General features: G+C 38.6%; 1 protein-coding gene across 2 annotated transcripts; it reads left to right on the top strand.

Annotated features, from left to right (window-relative positions):
* Window positions 1-1,239: 1,239 nt before the first annotated feature.
* Window positions 1,240-21,951, top strand: si:dkey-32e6.3 (uncharacterized). Of its 2 annotated transcripts, none has more exons than XM_051921166.1 (6): window positions 1,240-1,310; window positions 2,915-3,480; window positions 7,103-7,311; window positions 12,288-12,448; window positions 18,208-18,340; window positions 20,134-21,951. In XM_051921166.1, exons 2-6 carry the CDS (start codon window positions 3,177-3,179, stop codon window positions 20,308-20,310), a joined length of 984 nt encoding a protein of 327 aa, XP_051777126.1. In that variant the 5' UTR covers window positions 1,240-1,310; window positions 2,915-3,176; the 3' UTR covers window positions 20,311-21,951. The 2 variants fall into 2 exon arrangements, with proteins under 2 accessions (XP_051777126.1, XP_051777125.1); XM_051921165.1 differs by having other exon boundaries at window positions 1,242-1,310; window positions 7,103-7,491; window positions 20,134-21,949.
* Window positions 21,952-24,318: the final 2,367 nt, after the last annotated feature.

Here is a 24,318-nt window from a genome sequence, read left to right as displayed (position 1 = left end):
TCATCACCACCCTCGGTTTTTAAACTGCTTGTTGTTTTTCTGATTACTTACGAATGTATTTTTGATCTTATTTAATAGCTGTAATTAATTTGACAAAAAAAAAAAAAAAAATGCCACAATGGATGACTGTAGCATTGGTCGGTTCACTAGATTTTTGTGGTGTGTAGCACCTTTCACAACACTCTGCATCCTAACATATTCATCAACAAATTTACCATCTTGGCTTAGAAATTACTTTTACCTTTCTGTAATCTTTAAAAGATTTGAAAAATGATCAGTAATGATTTGTGAAGTCAGTACATTGGCCAACTAAGCCAATCATTTCTTTAGCATGCATTTATTTGCCAGTGCAAGTTACTGGGCAGTTCTTCAGCTCTACAAAGCAGTTTATATCCATGCATTTTGTGAATCGACTCTTTCTACTTCATTGTTAAGATGAGTTGGAGCAAATTAGGAAACAACCCTAGATTTGATAACTATAACATTTGATTGGAGAGCACAGTTATTGTGTTAACTTACAGTGGCCTTTCAGTGGAAGCCTATGGGAGGAACAGGCAACCTCCATACTGAAGGCGTTGCAGCTGGTGATTTTACTAGGGTGGAGAAACCACCATACTGCCAAAGCAATTTCTATTACAATAAAAGAAGTCCAGCACAATCGAGTGGGATATGTGCATATAAGCAAAGGAGACATTTTTACATTAATGTTAAAATTTTACATTATAAACTAAAGTGTACTCTCTTCAGTGCTAAGCTCATACTCTGGAATTCAGCAAGTTTAGCAGAATTCTTTGCAATGGACCGACTGCTATGACAAATAATGAAAGATGAGGCATCCTTTTTTTTAATTTTATTAATTTTATTGTAATCATTCCATATAAATAAATCAATTTTTACAAAAGATAGGATTGAAAACAAGTCGCCCCCCACCCCTGAGAAAGAGAGCATGGCCAACAGAGTAAAACTTACGGCTTGTAGACATACCTAAATTGATGAGTTTAATAGGGCAATAGAGATAAATGGAGAAGAAAAAGAAATGTGGAGATAATTGCTACCTCGGTGCATTAAGAGCTTATTCTAAGATATTACTGAGTAACAGTTCTATTCTGATTACTCACAAGTCATAGGATGTCCAAGAATTATAAATATTCGTGTATTTCACTTTTTTCGAAGGTTTAGCCTAAAATCTGCTTGAGATAACTGTGCTGAGCTCCCGTGGTAATAACAAAAGAAACCTTTGAGTCATCTAGAGCCTCAACTGATCATTTAATAAAGAGAAAATGCCTGAAAGTAAGAAAATGAAACGTGAGGTAAATACCACATGGAGAGTGTGTAATAAAAACAATTAACAATACTAAAATTCAAGATGAGGTAAATTATCAAGGTTTGATTTCTATGTAAGGGAGGATTATATTTATTGCTCCTTTTGTGGTTTTGTAATAAAAATGGTAAAATGCACAATTCATCAAGCCAATTGTTAGCTGCATGAAATGAATTTGTTTTAGTTCAATTTATTTTAGTTATATCTTGCAGTATAATGTAAAGTGTTTGATGCTAATCCCACTAGTGCAGAAACAGCAAAACTGCAGCTATAAATCATTACCAGGCATGACAACATAATAGCATAGTATTCGTATCAAAAGTAAAACACAAGTAAACATACAATAAGTGTTAAACAGAACAAGTATTTAGACATTTAAAAGTGCAACCAATAATCTTGTTTTTTGTTTTCTTTCTTTCTTTCTTTCTTTCTTTTAAGCAGTGTCTTTCGTCGATCAAATCAATTCCCCAGTCTCTCTGTTTCTAAATCCGCTTGATCCGCACTGCAGTGCTGAGAATGCGTTAACACTACACCACTAGGCAAGGGTAAGACATAAGAGAGAGTGGGGAAAAAACAAACTTTTACTTCAGCACTTTGCTTAGATCTTTAACCTTTGCAGTAATTACTGGTTTATACTCAATTTGATGCTGTGCTTTATTTCAATGCATTGGATTGTTTAGGAAAGGAAAGCATATTTGTAGCAGTCATGCTAAAGTGCCCAGCTGAATGTGAGGTGGCATGGTAACGCTACTGCCTCGCAGTAAGGAGACCATGGAGTACGGAGTTTGCAAGTGCTCCCCCTGTCTGCGTGGGTTTCCTTTCACAGTGCAAAGACATGCAGGTTAGGTTAAATGGCAGTGCTAAATTGGCTCGTGTGTGTGTGTGTGTTTACCCTCCAATGGACTGGCGCCCTCTCCAGGTGTTGTTCCTGATTGTTGCTGGGATTGGCTCCATCCACACCATGACCCTTTCCTGGATAAGCAGGGTCAGGAAGGTGGACAGATGGATGGATATTGTAATGCTTTTACCTGTGTTTAACTCTCATTGACCATTTTGATAAAAAAAAAAAAAAATCATTAACTGATTCAAAAAATGATTGTAGAATAAGGTGCATTAATTCCCCTGTTGTATGTGCCCACTTTATCTAGCATTAGATTTTGGGGACCAGAGACTGTCCCAAAAGTGTTGAATCCAAGGTAGCAACCAAACTGGGAGGGGGGTTCAAATAATACGTTTATTATTTATTTATTTTAAGCTTTGACTTACTAAAGGTTATTTCTATCATTGTGCCCTTTCCTGGTGCTCAACTTTCAGTCCTTAAGAATTATGTATGTTTATTACAGTAGTTTTCAGAAATGCGTGTCTTGAAACAACTCATAGAAAAACTTGCCCAGTTTTTGCGTATTTAAGGTTATACATTGAAAAGGATAAAAAAAAAAGTTTAACTCTGTTTCATTATTTGTCATTCTTTTGACCTTTTTGCTAAATGATTTATTTCTCTAAGAATCATTTTACAGCAGCTTGCAATTATTGATTGTGGATATGTCAGGATGTTTTTTCCAGCTGGTAAAATATGCTTGTGTTTCTTTACAGGTCACGTTCCTCAAATTGTCATTACTGCTTTTCCATTGAACCCTTTTGTAGCATCTAATATTTTAAGCTGTTGAGTCAGCAGAGTGCATTATTGCACTTGTTTGAAAGGTGAACAATGGCTGCTGCCCATTTTTGTGTGGGGAAACTGAACATTTTAAGCATTTTTGTTTACTGCCACCAAGCAGACCAGTGTGTGAACATCATTTGCCTCTGCATACGTCGATGAAAGCAGTCTGACTTCAGTGATTACCTGTGTGCCAATATGTCAGGTTTAGCCACTGGTCCCATTCAGCAGCTTAATCCACCAGAGCAGGACACTGAGCGCTGTAAGAGAAAACACAGCGACTCTTGCCAAGATTGTGGGCCTTCCTCCAGTTCAGCAAGACACAAAGGACTCAACTGTTCACCTGCTAGAGAAATAGCAGAACCTAAAAGAAGAAAGCTTGTCTTACACTTTGATTTAAATAACACTATTGTGGTCTCTGATGCTGCCACAAAGCAAGACACAGTGAAGGCTCTGGACTACTTTTTGTCCACTGTCACATGGGGCAGATTGGATAAAGAAGGTAAGCATTCTTTCAGCAATTGTGTGAACTGCTGTCCAAATGCTAAAAGATGTTTTATTAATGTTTGCTGCTGCAGTAGTTCTGTCAAATCTGCCAGTACCCAAAACATGCCCAAAACTGAGATGTACCTCTCTATTATAGTTTTCATTTTTTCTTGATTATAAAATTAACTTTGTCCACATGGATCAGTAATTGTAATGCCATCTCTCTATAGTTTGACTCTGTCTCTACTCTCTGCTGGAAGGGTCTGACATCAGTAGCACCTGCCTTTAATGTTCTGGGGGAGTATTGCATGTTTCCTCCAGGCCACACTTTTCTCTCTTACCTATGGACCACCTTCAGAGCTGGTTAGTCTGTCTCAAATTGTGTCCATACAGTTGTCACTAACTTCCCAAAATGGCACATTTCTAGTAGGGAATTTATGGTTTAAGGAGCCTAAGATGGCATAGGTGTACTTCATCCCTAGAAGACAGCAGTGGTTTAGAAGCAATTTTAAAACCACCATACAACAGTGGTCCGTTAAGCTTAGTATTTTGTGGAACATTTGGGCAAGGAAGGGTAGACAAGCAACAGAAAGTGTGACTGACAGGAGTACTTTGTGGTAGTTTTGGTAAGTGGGTGATGTACTGTACCAGTAATAAAGAAGTTCACAAACCTGTAGATTTAAATCCAGAGAGGCAGCATGCTTTGGTTTACCTTATACTGTATGCTGCTCCTTATTTTGTCCTTCTATTGTATGTCCAGTGTAGCTCCAGTATAGCCAAGCCTTCCTGGTGTAAGGAGTTTCTTTTCTTTACTTAGTTGACTACATATTGTTTCCAGTCACCTCCATAGAGTGGGGATTTTGCGTAAAGCAGATATTTAATTTGTGGGTGGAATTAGTTATATTTATTAAACCTTGGTCGTTATTGTTTGTGAATATCATTTAATTTCACGACTCTTCATGTACTTAGGTCCTAAGTTAGAAGTATTAACTAAATGTACCAATAGTGGCCTCATTATATTATTTATTATAATATGTGCCCTTAAGAGTTGATTATAATAGTATAGCTGTATTCTGTTAAGTTTTTTTGAGTAGTCACTTGACCACAATTTCTAAAAATTGCACAGTAAATGCCCGCCAATAATAAAAGGGTAACTTGGCACTATGTGTTGCCTCCTGATATCCTGGAGATCTCAGCCTCTCCGCCATCACTAGCAACTTTAAGGTTAGCTTGTCCTCTACTATCCTTGAGGAACATTGTAACTTTTCTCCCAGCTTGCCCTTCTCTCTTCTTCCTTCTCCATTACTTGCATTTGACTCACTGACAAGGTGTACGACCCTCTAGTGGTGCCCTTTCATTTGAACTGTGTCTCTGCTGGTCATGTGTGTTTCTCTCCCTCTTTTTATCTTTGTACCTGTGGTTACCCTCTACTGTTCCTTCAGGCGTTATCACTCCTTGGGATACTTTTTTTTAACAGTTTTTGTAAGGCATAGTAGTGCATTATTTTTGTCCAGCTTGAAGCACAGTTTGATTCCAGGCCTGGCCCCTTTCTGCACTTAGTTTGTACCTTCTTCTCACATTTGGATGTGTTTTTCTAGGTGTTCACTCATCCTGAAGATATGAGAGTTAGGTAACAAGGCTTCATATGCTAGCCAACATGAGTGACTATGTCCTGTGATGCACTAGTTATCTGTCCAGGGTTGATCCCTGCTTTGTATACAGTGCTGATGTAAAAGACATGGGCACCTTGAAATCCAGTATTGAACTAAGCAATTTAAACAAATGGATGGGTGGCTGGCCATTTTTTGTACTCTGAGCAGGTGCGCAGTCTCTTTTTTTTGTAAAGAGGCCATGAACTGATGCATTTATGGATGGTAGTGAAATGGAGGATCCAAACTCATGTTTTAGAGGTGAGAGTTAGATAAGCTTAATTACCTAGAGTGCCAGTGTTGTTTAAAGAGAACATTTATTGCACCATACATAATGTAAATGTTGTTAACAGATATAACTCTTAACAACTGAGCTATAAAAAGACAATAAAAAGGCTAATAATATTAAAACAGGCTTGTTGGAATTATCGTGTTGGCAATCCTGGTTTTGAATTCTCTCATGGTCATCGTTTGTATGGAGCTTATGTTCTGCACATATCCGTTTACATTTTTCTACGGAAAAAGGTGTTGAAGGAAGGGGGCCATCCACTATTCTGTGATATTCAAGCATCACACGTAAGTAAAATGTCTAGTTAATTGTTTATTTGACTCAACTAACTTTGTTAAACCTTTTCAGTTCATCTGGACATAGTTCTTTTCCAGGGAGATCCGTTGCATCACTCATCCAAGTGACTTCCTCAGTCTCCGTTGACTGCAGGTTTCTCCAACCTTATAAACAGCGCCTTTGCATGATGACTGAAACTAGCACCATTGACTAACAATGGGCCATGTGATCAGTGATATGCATATTGTCCATCGATCAATGGCCATGAGTACCATTCACAGAGAGTCGGTTCAGAGATGGTTGTTCCTTTTACACGTAAATGGCCTCCTTGACTCCTCGCTCAAACCAGCGTTCCTCCCTGTCCAGGATGTGCACATCTTCATCACTGAAAGAGTGACCACTGTCCTGTAGGTGTAAATAGACTGCGGAGTCCTGGCCTGACGAGGTAGCTCTTCTGTCTTGTGCCATCCACTTCGCCAGTGGTTGTTTGGTTTCCCCGATGTATAATTCACGGCAATCCTCTTGGCACTTAACTGCGTAAACTATATTTCTCTGTCTGTGCCGGGGCACCCGATCCTTGGGGTGGACCAGTTTTTGCCGTAGCGTGTTTTGGGGTTTGAAAGCCACCGAGACCTGGTGTTTTGAAAAAATGTGTCTCAGCTGTTACGATACTCCTGACACATAAGGGATCACCAAAGGTTTTCACTTAGGCAGCGGTTGTCCTTCCTCTCTCCTGGATTGCTTAGAGCATTCTTTAGGTGTCTTCCCTGCTTTGACAAGAGTCCAGCTGGGATAATCACATTTTCTCAGGGCCTTTTTGATATGATGTTCTTCTGCTTCTCTGGCCGCTGTGTCTGTGGGTATGGTGTTTGCTCTGTGTTGTAGAGTCCTGATGACACCTATTTTGTGCTCTAGTGGATGGTGAGAGTCAAACCTTAAATACTCATCCGTATGCATTGGTTTATGGTACACGTCAACTTTCAAATGTCCCCCAATGCTGATGGAAATTTCATAATCTAAGAAAGCTAGCCTGTCACGTTTCATGCCCTCCCTGGTGAACTGGATGTGTTTGTCGACTGAGTTGATGTGGACAATTTGCATATCATTGATCACATGGCCCATTGTTAGTCAATGGTGCTAGTTTTGGTCATTATGCAAAGGTACTGTTTATAAGGTTGGAGAAACTTGCAGTCAACTGAGACTGAGGAAGTCACTTGGATGAGTGATGTAACGTATCTTCTGGAAAAGAACTATGTCCAGATGAACTGAATCAACTTTCTAGAATTGAAATGATGTCTTTTGTAATTAGTGTGTACATACAGTAGCTCTCTAGCTGGTTACATTTAAAATTAGTCTAGTCAAATATTTGTTTTATTTCGAAGTGAGCTTTTGCTTAAAGTGTTTTTTTTTTCCTTTTTCAAAAGGCAGATGGGAATGGCTGAGCGATTTACCTTCTCTCCTTCCGCCATGCCCAGGGGCAGTTTCCTACTACTACCAATTTGGGCGTGTACCAGCTTTCACCGAGTCTGCTGATGGTGTACAGTTCAGGAGAATTCTTGAGTATCATCTGTCACTGCTGGAGTGGCATGGTGAGGAAGACAAGGTGCTGTCCGTAAGTGCAGAAGATGGCAAGGTATATCACTGGATTCTGCCTGCTTTCTTCCAGCTGCTACAGGCATTGAGCTCACAGCACAGAGAGTTTGCCATCCTGTTCAGAACGTTTGGCACAGATTTGCCACGTGTCTTAGTTTCAATGCAGAAGGTGTTGAAGGAAGGGGGCCATCCACTATTCTGTGATATTCAATCATCACATGTAAGTAAAATGTCTAGTTAATTGTTTATTTGACTCAACTAACTTTGTTAAACCTTTTCAGGGTAATGTGGGCCTCTTGCCTATCCTGGGTGCAAGGTCGGGCAAAGCAGCTCATCACAAGGCTTGCTCGTGCACATAACCACACTCACACAGGACTAAGAATTGTCAGGTAATTAAGTTGATTTTTGTATAGTGCGCTTCACTGAGTGCAGGCTAAAGAGTGCTGTAAAAAGTTCACAGATATATGCCATTAAAAACTATCCAAATATTAATTACATAATGAATACACATGGAGTCACCGATTTGATTAAATGCACAGGAAAAAAATCCAAACTGCTTTAATATAAATGGAACCTAACAATAACAGTCCATTGACATTATCAATGAACTATGGCCAGCTGAGGCGTGTGGGGGGTTTAGTTCACTGCCTCCCATGTAACCTAGCCTACATGTCTTTGAGAATGTGGGAGCACAAAATTTAGGAGGACACCAAGAGAATTGCACACTTCTTGTAAACGGTGACCAGGCATGGGATTCAAAGCCCACACATCACCTTTCCACCTGTTAATCTGACTTATCTTTGAGGATCATTGGTAACATTTTACTTACAGTTCAAATAAAAGGACCAGTGGGTTTGAGCTTATATAATATTGGTTTGTGTTAACTGGCACTCTTCCACGAGTTACTTTCTCTTCAGGCTTGGAAACCTTCAACATTGCATTAACTGTCCTTGCTGAGAAACGAGCATTTTGTCATTTGGTCCCACTGAAGCAGCATTCCTTTAGTGCTTTTGACAGTGAGGGCTGATACCATTTCTAATAGGCTCTCAATGTCCTCTGTTACACATGGGCAAAATCCATAAAAACTGAACATCAAAATTCTCATGAATGTTGGCAAACATTCAAGGAGGTTGTCAAGAAGCTGACATTTAAAACTAGGTATTATATTAATATTTATTATATTAAATCACTTGCTTTATAGCTTTCATTTAACTCAACCTATTCTGTTCATTTTGTGCAGAACTCCATTTCACTGATCAAAAAGACTGAAATATACTCTTATGATATCAGAAAAACAAGTTTGCCAATGTTAGAGTTAGTCTTATGTTCCTTATAATTGATATGATTCAGATTTTATTCTGTTTTTGTCCTATAGCTTGTGTACATTTATTAAAATGGTAGGTATATAGGACGTTAAACTGCAATGTTTTGAAATATTATGAATTCAAACATAGTTGACATCCTGAGCTACTTATTGGTTTGCTTATTTTTAGATATCAGACTCTATTTACTGTATATAATTAATGCTAACATTCTTATATTTAATAATAATAATCCGGGGGATGCCAAAATTTAGTACCACATTTTTCAAGGTCATTGCGTGAGGCAGAGGCAGCCGAGTGGGTTGGGATGGGGGTCCTTTAATAGGCGATTCCTTGTAGTTTTCAGTCGGCAACATGCCTTGGTCTGGTGCACACTGTGCTTTTGTTGTCGAAGCGTTCTTCAAAAACAAAGAATCCATCATCACTACGCAACATGCCCTCCGAATGCACTTCTGCATTCCTCCTAACGGTGATGTCCTAAATCGGAAAACAATTCTTCAGTGGGTGTCTAAATTTAGACAGACGGGTACAACATTTAACAGAAAATCTCAGGGCTGTCCTCGTACTGTACTATGCCTGAAAACATCCAAACTGTAAGGGCATCAATTTTGCAGTCTCCTAGACATTCAGCGCGCAAACATGCTTCTGCCTTTGGCATTTCCAACATGTCTTTGAGGAGAATTTTGCATGAGGATCTTATTTTCCATCCATATAAAATGATGGTAGTGCAGAAACTCCCTGAGAGAGACTGGGAGAGCTGTAGAGAGTTGTGCTCAAACATTCTGCAAATTGTTCATCAAGATGCCATCGTCATGGGTAGTGACGAGGCACATTTCCATTTCAATGGTTGTGTAAATAAGCAAAACTTTCACAACTGAGCTTAAACCAACCCTCGTGAACTTCATCAGAGACCCCTGCACAGTGAGCTTGTTACAGTTTGGTGCGCTGTTGCAGAATTTGGAATTGTATGCCCTTACTTTTTTGAGGTGGGGGAAGCAACGGTCACCATCACTTCAGAACGTTACATTGAAATGCTAGAGAACTTTTTTCAGCCCCAACTGGAAGAAATGGATGTGGTGGATGCCTGGATTCTACAGGATGGAGCAACAGCTCATACGGTGCGGAGATCCAGGCAAGTTTTGCTGGAAATGTTTCTGGGGAAGCTGATCTCCCTGCGCAGTGATGTTGGGTGGCCTTTACGTTCACCTGATCCCTCTCCGTGCGATTTCTTTTTGTGGGGCTATCTCAAGTTGAAGGTATACACACACTGACCTCGAAACCTTGAAACACTCAAGGATGCTATTCACCACGAACCTTGAAATGGCCCAACGAGTTATGTGAGCGTTCAGAAATCATCTCAAAGAGTGTATCGCTAATGATGGCCACCACCTTGAAGACATCATTTTTAAAACACAGTGAAAAAAATCTATTTTGTATACCCTTTCTTGTGTCGTAATGAAATTTATTTTATCTTGTAGCGTTTTTGTAGAATAAACGTTTGAAATGTGGTGGTACTTTTTGTCTCACCCTATAATACATTTTATTTACATAGCACCTTAGTGTATAGTGTGTTGCTGCAATGTATACATAAATGTTATTGAAATATCTCTAATTCAAAAAGTATTCAGGCATTGCTAATGTAAGTGTGTCCATAATTTACATAACTGAATAGATATAAATCCATGCCTAGCATCTGTGTATGTGGAGTTTGCTTGTCTTCCCCTTGCTGGCTTGGGTTTTTCTATGTGTACAGCAGTTTTCCTCTCACATTAGGAAGACACTTGTTAGATTCATTGGTAATTTGAAATTACCCATTGGCCCAGTATGAGTGAGAGCACACACAGGTGGACATTGAGCTGGGCTGATACCCAGTAATGCTAGGATATGGTATAGCGTCCTGAATTATATTAAGCAAGTTTGAGATTGCTATGTATGCTGTACATTGAAACAATATGCTCTTGGTTTAAATGTAACAGTGGTATCATTTTATTAAACACATTTTCCCCATATGTTAATCATTTGTAGTGTGATATCTAAATGATGTTAATCTGTACGCTACATTAAATTAAGTGTTTTGTTTAGCTATTTAATATAAGCAGACAGCTATAATACAATTGCAGTTGTTTAGCTTGTCCTGTATATGCATTAAAAGAACTAATCAGTTATAGCTGATTGTTTAGGAATATTTTAATATTGTGGACTTTTTTTTTCTCATCCACCCATTTTCCTTACCTGCAGGTTTGTGGAGAAGCTTAAGCCCATCCCTGTAGGAATGCAAGGCAGGAACAATCCCAGGACAGGGTGCTTTTGTTTAGTTTTGTATGAAAATGTGCAATATGAACAAATGAAGCAAAGAGGGGACATCATTTTATCTCAGTAGAGAGTTATAGTCACTTGAAAAATTAAGTTCACCAAATAAAATATTTCTTTTTGTTTTCTAAAATATATGGACATACCAGTATTAAGATTTGATCTTTATTTAAACAGAATGCACTTCAACAACAAAGAGCAAACCGAACTAAATATTTAAGGTTTAAATAAGATGGGATCCCCCCAGAACATCTCTAATGATTTTCTGATCATTTTCACCTGATTCTAATTTTAGATATTTGAGGGAGTGACAAATATATGGGTGTATTTACTTTTTGTACATGTGAAAGTTGCATTAATGTTATTTAAATTATACAGTGGACTGCAAAAAGTAAATCTGGCATGATGTTTGTTGTTTTATGTCAACCGGTGTCACCCGCTGCACTCGGGTCCCAAACCAGGTGTTGTCGTATGCTGGGTGTGGCAGCAGTGCATGCTCACAACCTCCTCCTCCTTCTCCTCCTCCTCTGTAGATACTGTTTAAATGAAGATCAAATCTTGACATTTCCACACATATTGAGGAGGAAAACATATTTTATGGAGTTTACTTACTTTTTCAACTGACTGTAGTCATTCTCTGTTTGGGAAATAGATTAATGTAATGTTTGGGATGTGACAGGGAGACTTGATTACATGGAGAAAATCCACCCACAGATCCACAAAGACAGTGTACATGTTCCACACAGTGATTGAGTTGGAAATTCCAGGCAGAAATCTTTAATGCAGTGTCATTAACATTTGCATGATCAGACTTTATGTATTATTAATTTTCTATGTAAATTATTATAGTAGTGTGAAAGCCAAGAACTGTACTATATATTGTTGAGTGTAGTTAATATCTTCTGCTTGAATGTATTCACTATGGTGTACTAGATATTCCATATATCCTTGCATAGTTATGTCTGTCTCCTGGTAACCTGCTGTAATGTTAGTATTATATGTGTGCCTTCCAGACAGTGCATAAGGAGCTCTTGCTGAGTTGTCTTTTTCCCCCAATTACCTGTACGTGTGCTGTCTGTAGTGAAACATAAACGGCAAGGTTGCTGCTGAACATCTGATCATTAACGTATCATATCACTAACACCGTGATTAACTGTTTCTGGTTTTCTTAAGCATTATATTAGTTCTTGATAGTTCAAAAATTCTACAAGGCAAACTCTGCTTGATAGTGCACAATACAGTTATAAAATGGAATAAGCTTTGTGTATTCTGTAGTTAAAGGGTATGTTTTCTATTTGAGCATGACGCTTAAGAGTTAAATCATATTTAAAGCTATTTAAAAAGCTCCATAGCTCACTGACTTTCCTGTTTCTCTTTTTTTCAGGTATCTTTAACTATAACCCCTGGTCGCATACGCTGTAGCAAGAATAATGTGAAACTTACGAGAGGAAATGATAAAGTTATTTCAAGGGGAGATGACAGGAGGTTGTACCAGTATTTCAGTTCTCTGCAAGGGATTGGAGGATTTCAGGATCATTTTGATTGGTGGGTAGTGCTAGATTAATTTATGGAGCCATTCTTGAAAAAGTGAACTCTTGGTTAAATGTGAATTCATGTTTAAAAAGAGGCTCTTCTTAGGGAAGGAAATGGCATAGAGAGACGATTCTGTAAATCCAGCTTTTGTCCTATGAATGGCATGCAAAAATGTATGGTTCAAAACAGAAATTAACATGTTATTTTATTGAAAAGAGTGTTTTATCATGTGCAACAGTATAGAAAAATAGCTCAGTCTGTCTACCATGTCTGAATTGTGCCTACCATTTCACCAGCTTATTGGTTTCTAAATTTTATAGGCAGTACACTCAAAGGAGATCCCATAGGGCTTTGAGGGGAATACAAGCTGATATGCTATGGCGGCAGTAGGGATTCAAAGTTTCATATTAAACATATTGAGTGTATTGCACCCATTCAGTACTTAAACTACCTGTAGCAAGCTCCAACTCCTCCTGGCTTATGATGCTGAGTGGGATAAAGCGAGCTGCAGAAAACCAGTACACAATTGTTGCATGACTGTGTAGGTCAATCAGCAGTGATATGTTTGATAGAAGCTCAGTTTCAGGTGTAAAAGTAGGATTTGGACTTAAGTGGTTTATTAAGTAGGGTGGCACAGCACTGCAGTGTTTTATGGCTGCCACTTCAAACTCTGTGTGATGACTTCAGCTTAAGACTTAAGATTTGAATGTTTGATATTACAAAATATTTATTTGTTTCATTATGTTTAAATCTATATTACAGATTCTAGGTTATGCCTGTACATTCCCATATCAGTTACAGAACGCTTGCAATGAGGTCATTAATGTGATATTTTTACAGGAAAGTATTAAATAGACTTTTATGAAGAATGAGCACTGTTTGGTTCCAAGTACCAATAAATGTTTCATTTTACTTAACCACTAGAAAAAAAATCCTTTTTTTTTTAAAATTTTTTTAACCTTTTGTAGTCGGAGTGGGAAGCTGTATTGCTACTCAGACTGGTCTTACCATTTCTGTGGGGAAAAACTCAGTGCTAGTACCTTCATTTTGCATGCTCTTGCTCAAAAAGACATGCATAGCTCTCAAAGGAAGATGACAAGTGACTGTTAAAAATACTTCTCTTTGCCGAGCACTGCTTTCTGCCCTTTTCGTGGATATCCTGTACTCACTCTATTATTGTCAATTACAGTAGCTGTCATCTTTCCAGACTGCAGTTTTCATCTAGCTTTCAGAGTTACTGTAGTACTTATTTTGTTGAGTTCTGTTCTAACATTTTGTTCACTATGGCTTCTCAACATGTACAGTCATGTTACTCAAATGTATTTTATCTATATTGAGTTTTCATAGTCTCTTTGGATAAAGGCATCTGCTTAAATATTCTGAAACACTCCATAATTATTACAGTACAGTAATATTTTTGATTGTTCAAGTTGTGAAACTCATGAAGACATACATCTTCTAATTTATATACTGTATAAGACAGGTAGTTTCTGCCTTGAGTCTGGTGTTTCCAGGATAGGTTACAAATCCCCCTAAAACACACCCAGAACTATCTTGATAATACCGGTAGTTGGATGGGATGACTGTGCAATTTTTCTAACCGCTTGCAGCACCAAGGTAGTAATGACTGTCTGTAATGTATTTGACCAATCCTGAAAATGGTAAAACAGGCATGATGTGACAGGTAGCACTACATACACACATTTTCACTTACTTTCTTAGCATTAGTTGTGCTTAAAGAGAATCCCGTATGCAGTTCCAATTGAAGTGTAAAATCATCCTTTAAGGATCAAAGCTGCATGTTTTTTTGATATTCAAGACCGTTGCGTAGGCAGTCTCCTGTAATTGGAATGCAAAGGAAATGAATACTCTTTGGCAAACTTCTTTCCAGTGACAATTTAATTAACATAGCATTCTTCAGCCTGTTCAGATCTTGAACCTATCCTGGAAGCACTTAGTGTGTAAGGTAAGAACAAACATTTGGGTGGGACACAAGTCCATTGCAGGGCCTACTCTTATATACACCCTTAGTCATACTTTCACAAGACCAGTTTGGAATTGCCAGTTAACCTAAGCTGCATTTCTTTATGATGTGCATAGAATATCATAGTACCCAGAAAAAAAAACACACACTCACAGAGACGCAGAGAATGTGATCAAGACTGTATGTAGGGAATGGCCAGATGAGCGATTCAGACTTGGGGCACTGGGTCCTTAAGGCGGCAGTGCTATCCACTGTGCTGCCAGGCAGCCTCTTTCATTATCGACAACCAAAAATATCAATACTAGCTTCTTGGAAAAGATGTATGAATGTGAGATCTGAAAAAACAGTAATGGTATAGAGTGGCCAATTAGAGACTTATAAATACAAGTATTCAGTTCATTTCTAAATGTAATGTAATCAGCGATTGGATATTAACAAGACAGCACTATGTAATTAGTGAATAGATACTCTGCCTTTGTAACAGTTAAATCTCTATTGATTCAAGAATCAAGCTGAAACCGACGTTTGATTACAAATATTAATCTAACTTGAGTGCGGGGTTTCATTAAAACAGCCTGTCAGGAAACTCTCACCGAGAAATACAGTGGTCCAGTTGTGGTGTGTGACTATCTCATTACATATAAAGTTCACTTTTTTGGGTAAAGTGGTAGAAAAATCTCAATCAATATGGAAATTTCACTTGATCAAACCAGCCATTCACTTTATTTATTTGAAGTCAACAAGGGCAAGTGTGGTCAGTCAATCATTTCCTAATCTACTCAGTCCTGAACAGGGTCGCTGGGGTCTGCTGGAGCCCATCCCAACTAGTATAGGACTCAAGGTAGGAACAAACATTGGCCAGTCCATTGCAGCATGGTGCACATCAAAATTACAGGTCATAGTTCATCAGTGAATGGTGTGAAGAACAGGGAAAAGACTTAAATCATACACCATGGCTGGCTTCTTCTCTTGATCTCAACCTAGCTGAGTATGTACAGTAATCCCTCCTCCATCGCGGGGGTTGCGTTCCAGAGCCACCCGCGAAATAAGAAAATCCGCGAAGTAGAAACCATATGTTTATATGGTTATTTTTATATTGTCATGCTTGGGTCACAGATTTGCGCAGAAACACAGGAGGTTGTAGAGAGACAGGAACGTTATTCAAACACTGCAAACAAACATTTGTCTCTTTTTCAAAAGTTTAAACTGTGCTCCATGACAAGACAGAGATGACAGTTCTGTCTCACAATTAAAAGAATGCAAACATATCTTCCTCTTCAAAGGAGCAAACAAATCAATAGGGCTGTTTGGCTTGTAAGTATGCGAAGCACCGCCACAAAGCTGTTGAAGGCGGCAGCTCACACCACTTCCGTCAGGAGCAGAGGGAGAGAGAGAGAGAGAAAGAGATAAAAAAATCAATACGTGCCCTTTGAGCTTTTAGGTATGCTAAGCACCGTGCAGCATACTTAAAAGCTGCACACAGAAGGTAGCAACGTGAAGATAATCTTTCAGCATTTTTAGACGAGCGTCCGTATCGTCTAGGTGTGCGAACAGCCCCCCTGCTCACACCCCCTACGTCAGGATCACAGATAGTCAGCGCAAGAGAGACAGAGAAAAGTAAGCTGGGTAGCTTCTCAGCCATCTGCCAATAGCGTACCTTGTATGAAATCAACTGGGCAAACCAACTGAGGAAGCATGTACCAGAAATTAAAAGACCCATTGTCCTCAGAAATCCGCGAACCAGCAAAAAATCCACGATATATATTTAAATATGCTTACATATAAAATCCGCGATGGAGTGAAGCCGCGAAAGGCGAAGCGCGATATAGCGAGGGATCACTGTAATGGAAATTCTACACCAAGACCTCAGAAAATTTTCTACTAACATTATCAATACATCAGATGGTGCAGTTTTTCAAGGGAGAATGTCATAGCATTCATCCAGTTCCTGTTGAGATTTGTGTAGAATTTATGCCATGGTTCATTGAAACAGATTGACTTATTAGGATAATTGGCTTAGGTGTTGATTTCATTAGTTACTTCTCTGAAGACATGATTGTTTTTTAGCAATAGTATTTTCATACATGCTAGAAATATTTTCTATAGATTGGTTAGAAATAGATACAGTAGATGGAAATGTGTATTTTTGTGTTGCATTTTTTAAAATTTGGAGTCGGAAATATTTTATTCTTCAAATACAGCCTTTTGTTGTCTATATGTAACAAGTTCAATTTCATATTTTATTGCCATATATGCATAGTGCAATGAAATTCAGACTTACATAGCTCCCACAAAGAAGTGACAGTAGTGCCTATCAAGAAAATTAGTATCTTAAGAATAGTTGAGATCACTGTTTCTAATTTATTTTCCAAATCCAGAACATTACAGTGGCCTTCTACAGATCAAACAAATTATAATAACACACCAGATACAACTATTTATTTCATATTACAGTAATTACAATGAAAGCAAATGAAAAATAAAAATACAAAGAAAAACAGCAGACTGCTATTACAAATGGCTTCACCTGCTGGAGATCCTTTATTACAACACGTTTGCGGGAGTCTGCCATGTGCAACAGTCCGTTCAACCCGATGGACTGAGGAACATAACAAAGCAGCATTCTTAAGCATGTTTGCTTAATTGTCATAACAGAATTAAGAAGCACATTAGATTGTACAGATAAGCATACAGATAAATGGTATGATCTTTTAACACACCTATATCATGTTGATGCACATCTATATCTAAAGAGGAATTTCTTATATCTTCTTCTTCTTTCATCTGTACTCGTTAGGAGTTGCCACAGTGGATCATCTGTTACTGTATCTTCCTGTATATATAAATTCTTATTTGAGAACAAAATAAACATTAATTGCCATTATCTCATCATCGCCTAGGTAATGTGCTCAGTACAGATGGTACAGAATGGCTTAGTTAAACAGGAAGTCAGTCAGAAATACTTTGCAATTCATGCAAAAAAGTATTTCCCTAACATGCCATGTCATAAATACGCAGCAAATGCAACACCATATATTAAATGCAACATCAGATGACATATGCAAGAAACATTCATGCAGTTGCAAGTAGTAATGGCTATTGAGTTGTCTAATAAGCAGATCATAAAAAACCATTCCTAAATCTAATGAAGTGCTAATGATCCTTGAACTGTTTGCCAGAAGAGAGAAAAGAGACTATGCAGGATGGCTGAGATCTTTTAATACTCTTTGCTCAACATTTCTTTATATGTATTGGGCAGAAGAGCACTGTGAGCCAGTAATGTTCTTTGAGAATGCCCTCCACTGTGCACCCATCGAAGTTGTTGAGCAAAAATGCAGATATCTGGACTTTTCTCAGATACTGTATCTAAGGTTTTGAGTGTGTTAGTGAGCCATCTTCATGATGGATCATCTGAAAGTATTTAACCTTTGATACGCACACATAATGTTAATATGCAACTTGTATCTGTGGAGCTTTCTGGTTTTTTTTTTTAACCTTATTTATAGAACTAAATTGTACTGGAGGCAGAAACCTGTCCTGGTAGCAGTGAGTGCCAGGCCGCTCACTACATCACTAAACTGTGTAAGGGTTTCGGTAAATTGACAGATTTTAATCTTTATTTAACAAAGAACTTGCTTGTGCTTTGGTAATTAATTAGTAAAATGGCAGGAGACACAATTTAAAAATTGATTTATACTTTTCTATGGTATCACCACGGGGTGCAAGTCTGCATACTCAAATGTTGTCTTTGTTGCACACATAACTACAACTTCCTTTGTTCCTCCAGGTGGGTACGCAACAGCTTTTCAAGTTTGGGGGGTAAGCCAGTTTGGATTGACCCCTATGATCCTGATGTACAGCACATTTTTATTGATGATAATATTCGACTGAATGATGCAGATACAATTGTCAATCCAAAGGTCAGTTAATCAGCTTTTCCCGTTGTGGCTCATTCACTCTGAAGACTCTGTGATTTCTAAATAAATTAAAATCTGCACATATCCTCTGGTGGAAGTAGCACACATTAACTTAACATTCTCAAGCCTGCTTAACCTCCTTAGCGTTACATTGTTTCTCGAAAAAACTTGTAAAATGCTTTGTATTTTTTGGCTTGAAAAATTCTATATTTATTAAATCTTTCTAGTGTAAAATATGCAAAATACTAAAAGTACCAAGTCAAAAGTGTAGAAAGTATAATAATGAAACAAATAATAGTAATAAAATAATTCTAATACTGATTTCTTTGATGTCATATACTGTGTGTGTGTATGTACTGTATACATATATATATATTTATACACTGTATGAGCAGTGTTGGACTTTTACCATGAATATATCTAGCAGCAATGAGAGAATTTCAAGATACTGGAGAACTGTGATGCACACAAAATTAAAGAAAAGGAAATTTTATTGGTAGACAGCGCCAAACTATATAGTGTGTAAGCAGTTATTTTCTGTTTCCCAGGGTCTTACCTTCTGAATATTTAGATACAGTAACTGGAGGGCTTGAAATCTGTGTGCTGTTCTTGGCTTGAATCCCATTGTCTCATTTGCCAAAGAGAAGCCGCACAAAAATGAACTCTCTCGGCTAGTATAGATTTCTGCTGGGCACGTTAATAGCAGTGATTATGGCTGAAGAGGTAGAATGTCAGGTCAGTCAAAGGTGGAAGGTGACCATCGGTTGTCTGTCACTACAGCAACAATAACAATGTATTTCTTGCACAGCCCAAAAACGACACAAGGAATGCCTCAGTGGGCTTTAATAGGCCTAGTGTTTTGACAGTCCTTCAGCCGTGACCCTCTAAGAAGACAAGAAGGTCTTCTATGCCAATTTTTGTGATTAAAACTGTTTCGATTTTCTTCAAAATAACTTCCTCCTTTTTAAATATAAAGTCATTTTAAAATATTCCTAGTAAGTATGCCCTCCAAATGCTCATGGCAGTGTAGTTTTTGATTGCTCCTGGAACAAGCTTTCCCATTTCCCAGTGCCTTATTTACTAATATCTAGTGTGAATAACTGGATGACTTGATTTCTGTGTTGCTATTTGCCTGAGCAACACATATAAGTACTCTAAACAAAAGACAATTTAGACAATAAAATGGCATTTCATTGCTTCTCCCAAGACTCAGTTTTAACGTTAGAACATTATTACTAGTTGATGTATGCTTTTAGTGTCTGCTTAGTGTATGTTTAATGTACTTATTGCATGCTTTTAGTGAGGTGACTTTTTAGACCCTTGCCTCACTCTGAAAACATTTTAAATGACATAATGAAGAATTAAGTGCTGGTTTAATATTTAAGCACAAACACGTGTTTCGTCTTTTCAAAACCAGTGGGTTACATAAGTATGTAAATATCAGTGTGGCTGTGCAGAATTATTCAAGGAATAATTAATTGTGGGCATTTTAAGGCTTTCTGGTCTGGGAAAATAGCTGGACAAAAATCATAAGATGGCTGTTAAAGCGATGCACTGTGTGAATTAACCTACTATCTTTTCACTGGAGATACAGTATATGTATATATAAAAAAATTATTTTGAGATTTTCAGTGTTTGTAAATGAAATTCCTGCCTTGTTTTTAAAACTCTAAAAACACTAATATCTTTATATTAAAGTATGCTTGTTAGTCCCTGATATTTGGTGCTCAGTCTGTAGTTCACTTTGACGGTCAGAGTGTTTGTATACGTTTTTTATTTTCTCCTCTCTTTTACAGGTATTTATTGATAAAGAAAGTCACCTGACACGTACAGCCCCAACTTCAGAGTTCTACAATGTTAACCTTGTTCAGACTGACCTCTTGATGGCCATTTCTAACCAAAACTACTTCATTGATTGTATCAGAGCTTGTGAAGAGAACTATGAAAAATACCTCCAAGAATCAGATAACTAGACAACTGCACAGGTTATTTGAGAGTTGAGTGTCATTTTTGTGGACTTTGACATTAGCAGCCCAAGCATGAGAGAAGCCCACAGTAGTGTTTTTTTTTTTAAAGCAGAAGTGATAGCAGTCAGCTCGTAACTTGATAAAGGAAAACTACATTGTACCAAATGCTGTTATACATTGGACAGATGCAGTGAGGCACTTTAGTTTATTACGGAGTATGTAAAGGTTTCAAAGGTGGTGTGTGGTAGGTTTCCACTCAATCCAGTTTACTTGATTCTCTTTTATGTGTTTAAGAATGGTTGATGAAGCTTGAAGAGCCACACTGTGTTCTGTGTGTCATTTGGTTTTACAGTAACTTATGTAGAATGAACAAAAAGTATATTTTGCAAGTGTAAGTTATATTTTAAAAGGTGTGGCGGATGGCCAGGGTCCATGCCCGGCCAGGACGCCCCTTCTCTATATGGTCCAGGGGAACAGACATGGGCTGCACAATACCTCCCCCAGGGTTCTGGATGGCAGCCCCTCTGGGTTGCAGCGGTGCCTCTGACTCCCGTAGGGCTTCATGGGAGTTGGAGTTGGCTACAGCCCTGTTGGGATCTGAGGGTGCCACCTGGGAGTGCTGCAACAACTGCTGAGCCCACTTAGGCGGGTTTTCTGCCACATCCGGAAGTGCTGCCAGAAGTTGGTCAACGAGCGCCTGGAGCACTTCTGGGGGTGTTGTAAAATGAGCCAGCAGTCGTTACTCCGGGGGCCGGAGTCGGTAGGAAGAGGACGGAGCTTGCAGGAAAGGAGTGGAGGCGGTGAAGAAAAGGCAATAAAAAGAGAAAGGAGTGGAAAAGGACTGTGAGTCTTTGGGCACTGTGTTTGTGTTTTGAAGAGGAAACGAAAATAAACCGTGTGTGTTGTGGACATCTGGTGTCGTGTCTGTCTGTGTCCGGGGTATCTTTCACAAAGGGTTATTAAATATTCAATACATTTACTTGTTTTCTTTCTCATAAATCTAAGTAGGGACTGCATGGCAGGCACCGTGTGTTGGGTAACGTATTTCACTGTAGGAACTCGCGTTTCAGTCCAAGCCTGTGCAGAGTTTGTATGTTCTCTACGTGCGTGTGACTTTCTGCCTAAAATATGCATCTCAGTTGGGTTAGCAGTTGTCAGTTAACCTGGTATGAGACATCAGAAAGCCAAGAATGCTGTGCTGTTTTCCATTGCTTATTTTCTGTGAATGTTAGCTATTAAAACTTATATAATCTTGAAGAAATTATTGTGTTCTCATTTCTCAAATTGACATCATATTGGTATAGTGGCACAGTAGTTAAGGATGCTGCCTCCTAGGAATGCGAGTTCAAATGTCATTCAGTGTCTGTGTGACTTTTGCCTGTTTTGTGTGGTTTTTCTATGGATATTCCATTTTCTTTGCCAATCCCCAGATAAGAAGGTTAAGACAATCGGTGTTGCTAAACGGGCAATATGGTAATAGTGAATATGAACATGTCTGCATTAGAGTTATGTGCAGTGGCCTGGCATCCCATCCTCGATGGGCTGCTGTCTTCTGTCAGATTTTGCTACAGTGGGCAATGGATTAACTCTTTAATGAAATAAAGGGGTTAAGTAAAAGGCTGTAAGTACTAAAAGCTGAGCTAGAAAATTATAGTAAACTAGTCATTAAGCCCGTTACAATAACGGACGCCATGAACAGTAGTGCATAAACATTAGTAGGAACAGTCTATATTAAATGGCAAGGGACTTTGACCTCATTCTGTTTGTTGGTCGTATTTTTCTTTGTCTTTCAGCCTTTCTTTTGTTGATGTTTACTTGCTGAGCTGACCGTTCTTCGTGGGCTGCCGCCGTGTATTGTGTGTCTTTAATTTTCTGTGACAGTAATACTGTCTTGTACGTCCGCTGGCTTGTACGTGTGTAATATACCTTTAATTTTCTCTGGCTGTAATACAGGCGTGCGCGTCAGTAATATGCCTTTAATTTTCTCTGACCGTAATACTGGCTTGTATGTGGCTGTAATATGCGTCGCTGCATTGTGTACCTTTAATTTCCTCTCGCAGTAATACTGGTTTGTATTTCCTTAAAACGGCTGTAATTTTCTCTGACAGTAATATCGCGCATCGCACCGTGCCCCGCGCATGCGCACTTCACCAGAAGAGACACACAAACGGACACCTGGACGCACACAGGGATTTTATTAAAGAGGATATCAGCAAAAGAGTCCTCTGTTTAAAATACCTGCAGCTATTGCAACCCTCGATGTCTGTGTTGGGTATGTCGCAAGAATTCTAAGATTTCTTGGTTAGGGTGTAATATGGTTACATGATTATTGCACTGTAAAATCGTTATGTCCTACAATCTGATTTATCATACCATTCATTTTCAGAACTCATTTAAATATTGTTACAGTTGGCAGTGTTTTACAACATTAACATTCATTGCAGTTGTTATAAATATTTTTTTACCGTTAGATGAAAGGTGGGGAATAGATGAGCAAATATTTGGTCTGAGAAATTTACACTTTATTCCCCATACACATGTTGGAGATATGGGAGAAAACTGCCGAAAAGACACACAACATGGGGAGAACATACACACTCGACACTGATGGTGATCACGCTGCAGTCTTTACCCATATCCTGTGACCTGAGTCAGCATTGCTGGTCATGTGCACACTAAAACATCTAGAAGCAGATAACACCAGGCAGTCAAAAGGGTGAAACATTCAAAAAAAGGGGCTTATCTTTAGACTTTAGAAGTAGCATTAAACTAACACGTTAAATACCTAAGGTGGCCTAGTGTACGTATGGCATGAGTGTGCCCTGTGATGGAATGATGTTCTACTCAGGGTTGGTTCCTGCCTTCTGCGACTGACCGGTAAGGAATCACTCAGGGTGACACTCCCATTCACAGCTCACAGTCCTCCTTGAGATGCCAGTAGTGAGACGTGAATTTACAACTTCTGTGTCAGAAGTGAGTACTTGCATGGCTAAGCATTAAGACACCCCCTGCCACCACCCCCACCAGATGAATGCTGATCCTGTGACTGCACTCTTCTAGCTGTTAGGTCATCATATTACACAGTTTGCAAACTCTTTCACTCTCTCAGCCTCCAATGTTGTTGATCTTCTGTTACAAGGACGCTGAAGTGGATAAATGTGTTAGAAAATGGATTGAAGTAGGAATGCCATGCAGAAATTCTTCAAGCCTAAGGGATCTTGTAAGCTTTAAGTATCTTTTTGAGGCCTTTGGTTACTTAAATACTGTTGCACAAAGCAAAAGAACAAATGATTCATATGTTGCAATACAATGTACAATGCGCTCACTTTCTTGTAAGCTTGCTCTGTTAGTACGACCATGTTAAGAGCTGCATGTATGCTTCTTCACAATTTTATTGGCTACATCTGCTCCTCAAAACGGTCAGTCATGTGGATGCCACTCCGTGTATATACTGTAGCGTGCCGACATGGTCTACGTGTTCAGTCGTTATTCAAACAGACATTTAATGGGTGAGAAACATGCCCTAAATGACGTTGACTGCAGTAGGATTATTGGCATTAGATGCGGTGGCTTTCTAGCATCACAGAAACATCTGCACCTTTGGGATTTTCAAGCCCAGTAGAGTTTTCAGGGAATATTGTAATAAATAAATAAATAATATACAGTGACCAGCAGTCTGTGGGCCAAAACACCTTTTTAATGAGAGACGACAGTAGGGAATGGCCATATTAAGGTAACAGAAAGTCTATAAACAAAAAAAAAAAAATTAAAGGAACACTTTGAAAACACATCAGATCTTCATGGGAAAAAAATCCTGCTGGATATCTCTACTGATATGGACTGGGTAATGTGTTAGGAATGAAAGGATGCCACATCGTTTGAAGGAAATGAAAATTATCAACCTACAGAGGGCTGAATTCAAAAACACCCTGAAAATCAAAGTGAAAAAATTATATGGCAGGCTAGTCCATTCTGACTCAGTAGTTTGTATGGCCCCCACGTCCTTGTATGCAT

This window comes from Erpetoichthys calabaricus, chromosome 18, assembly GCF_900747795.2.
Source record: "Erpetoichthys calabaricus chromosome 18, fErpCal1.3, whole genome shotgun sequence".
NCBI lineage: Eukaryota > Metazoa > Chordata > Cladistia > Polypteriformes > Polypteridae > Erpetoichthys > Erpetoichthys calabaricus.
The sequence above is the reverse complement of the archived record's forward strand: the minus strand, read 5'-3'. Positions and strand labels throughout refer to the sequence as shown.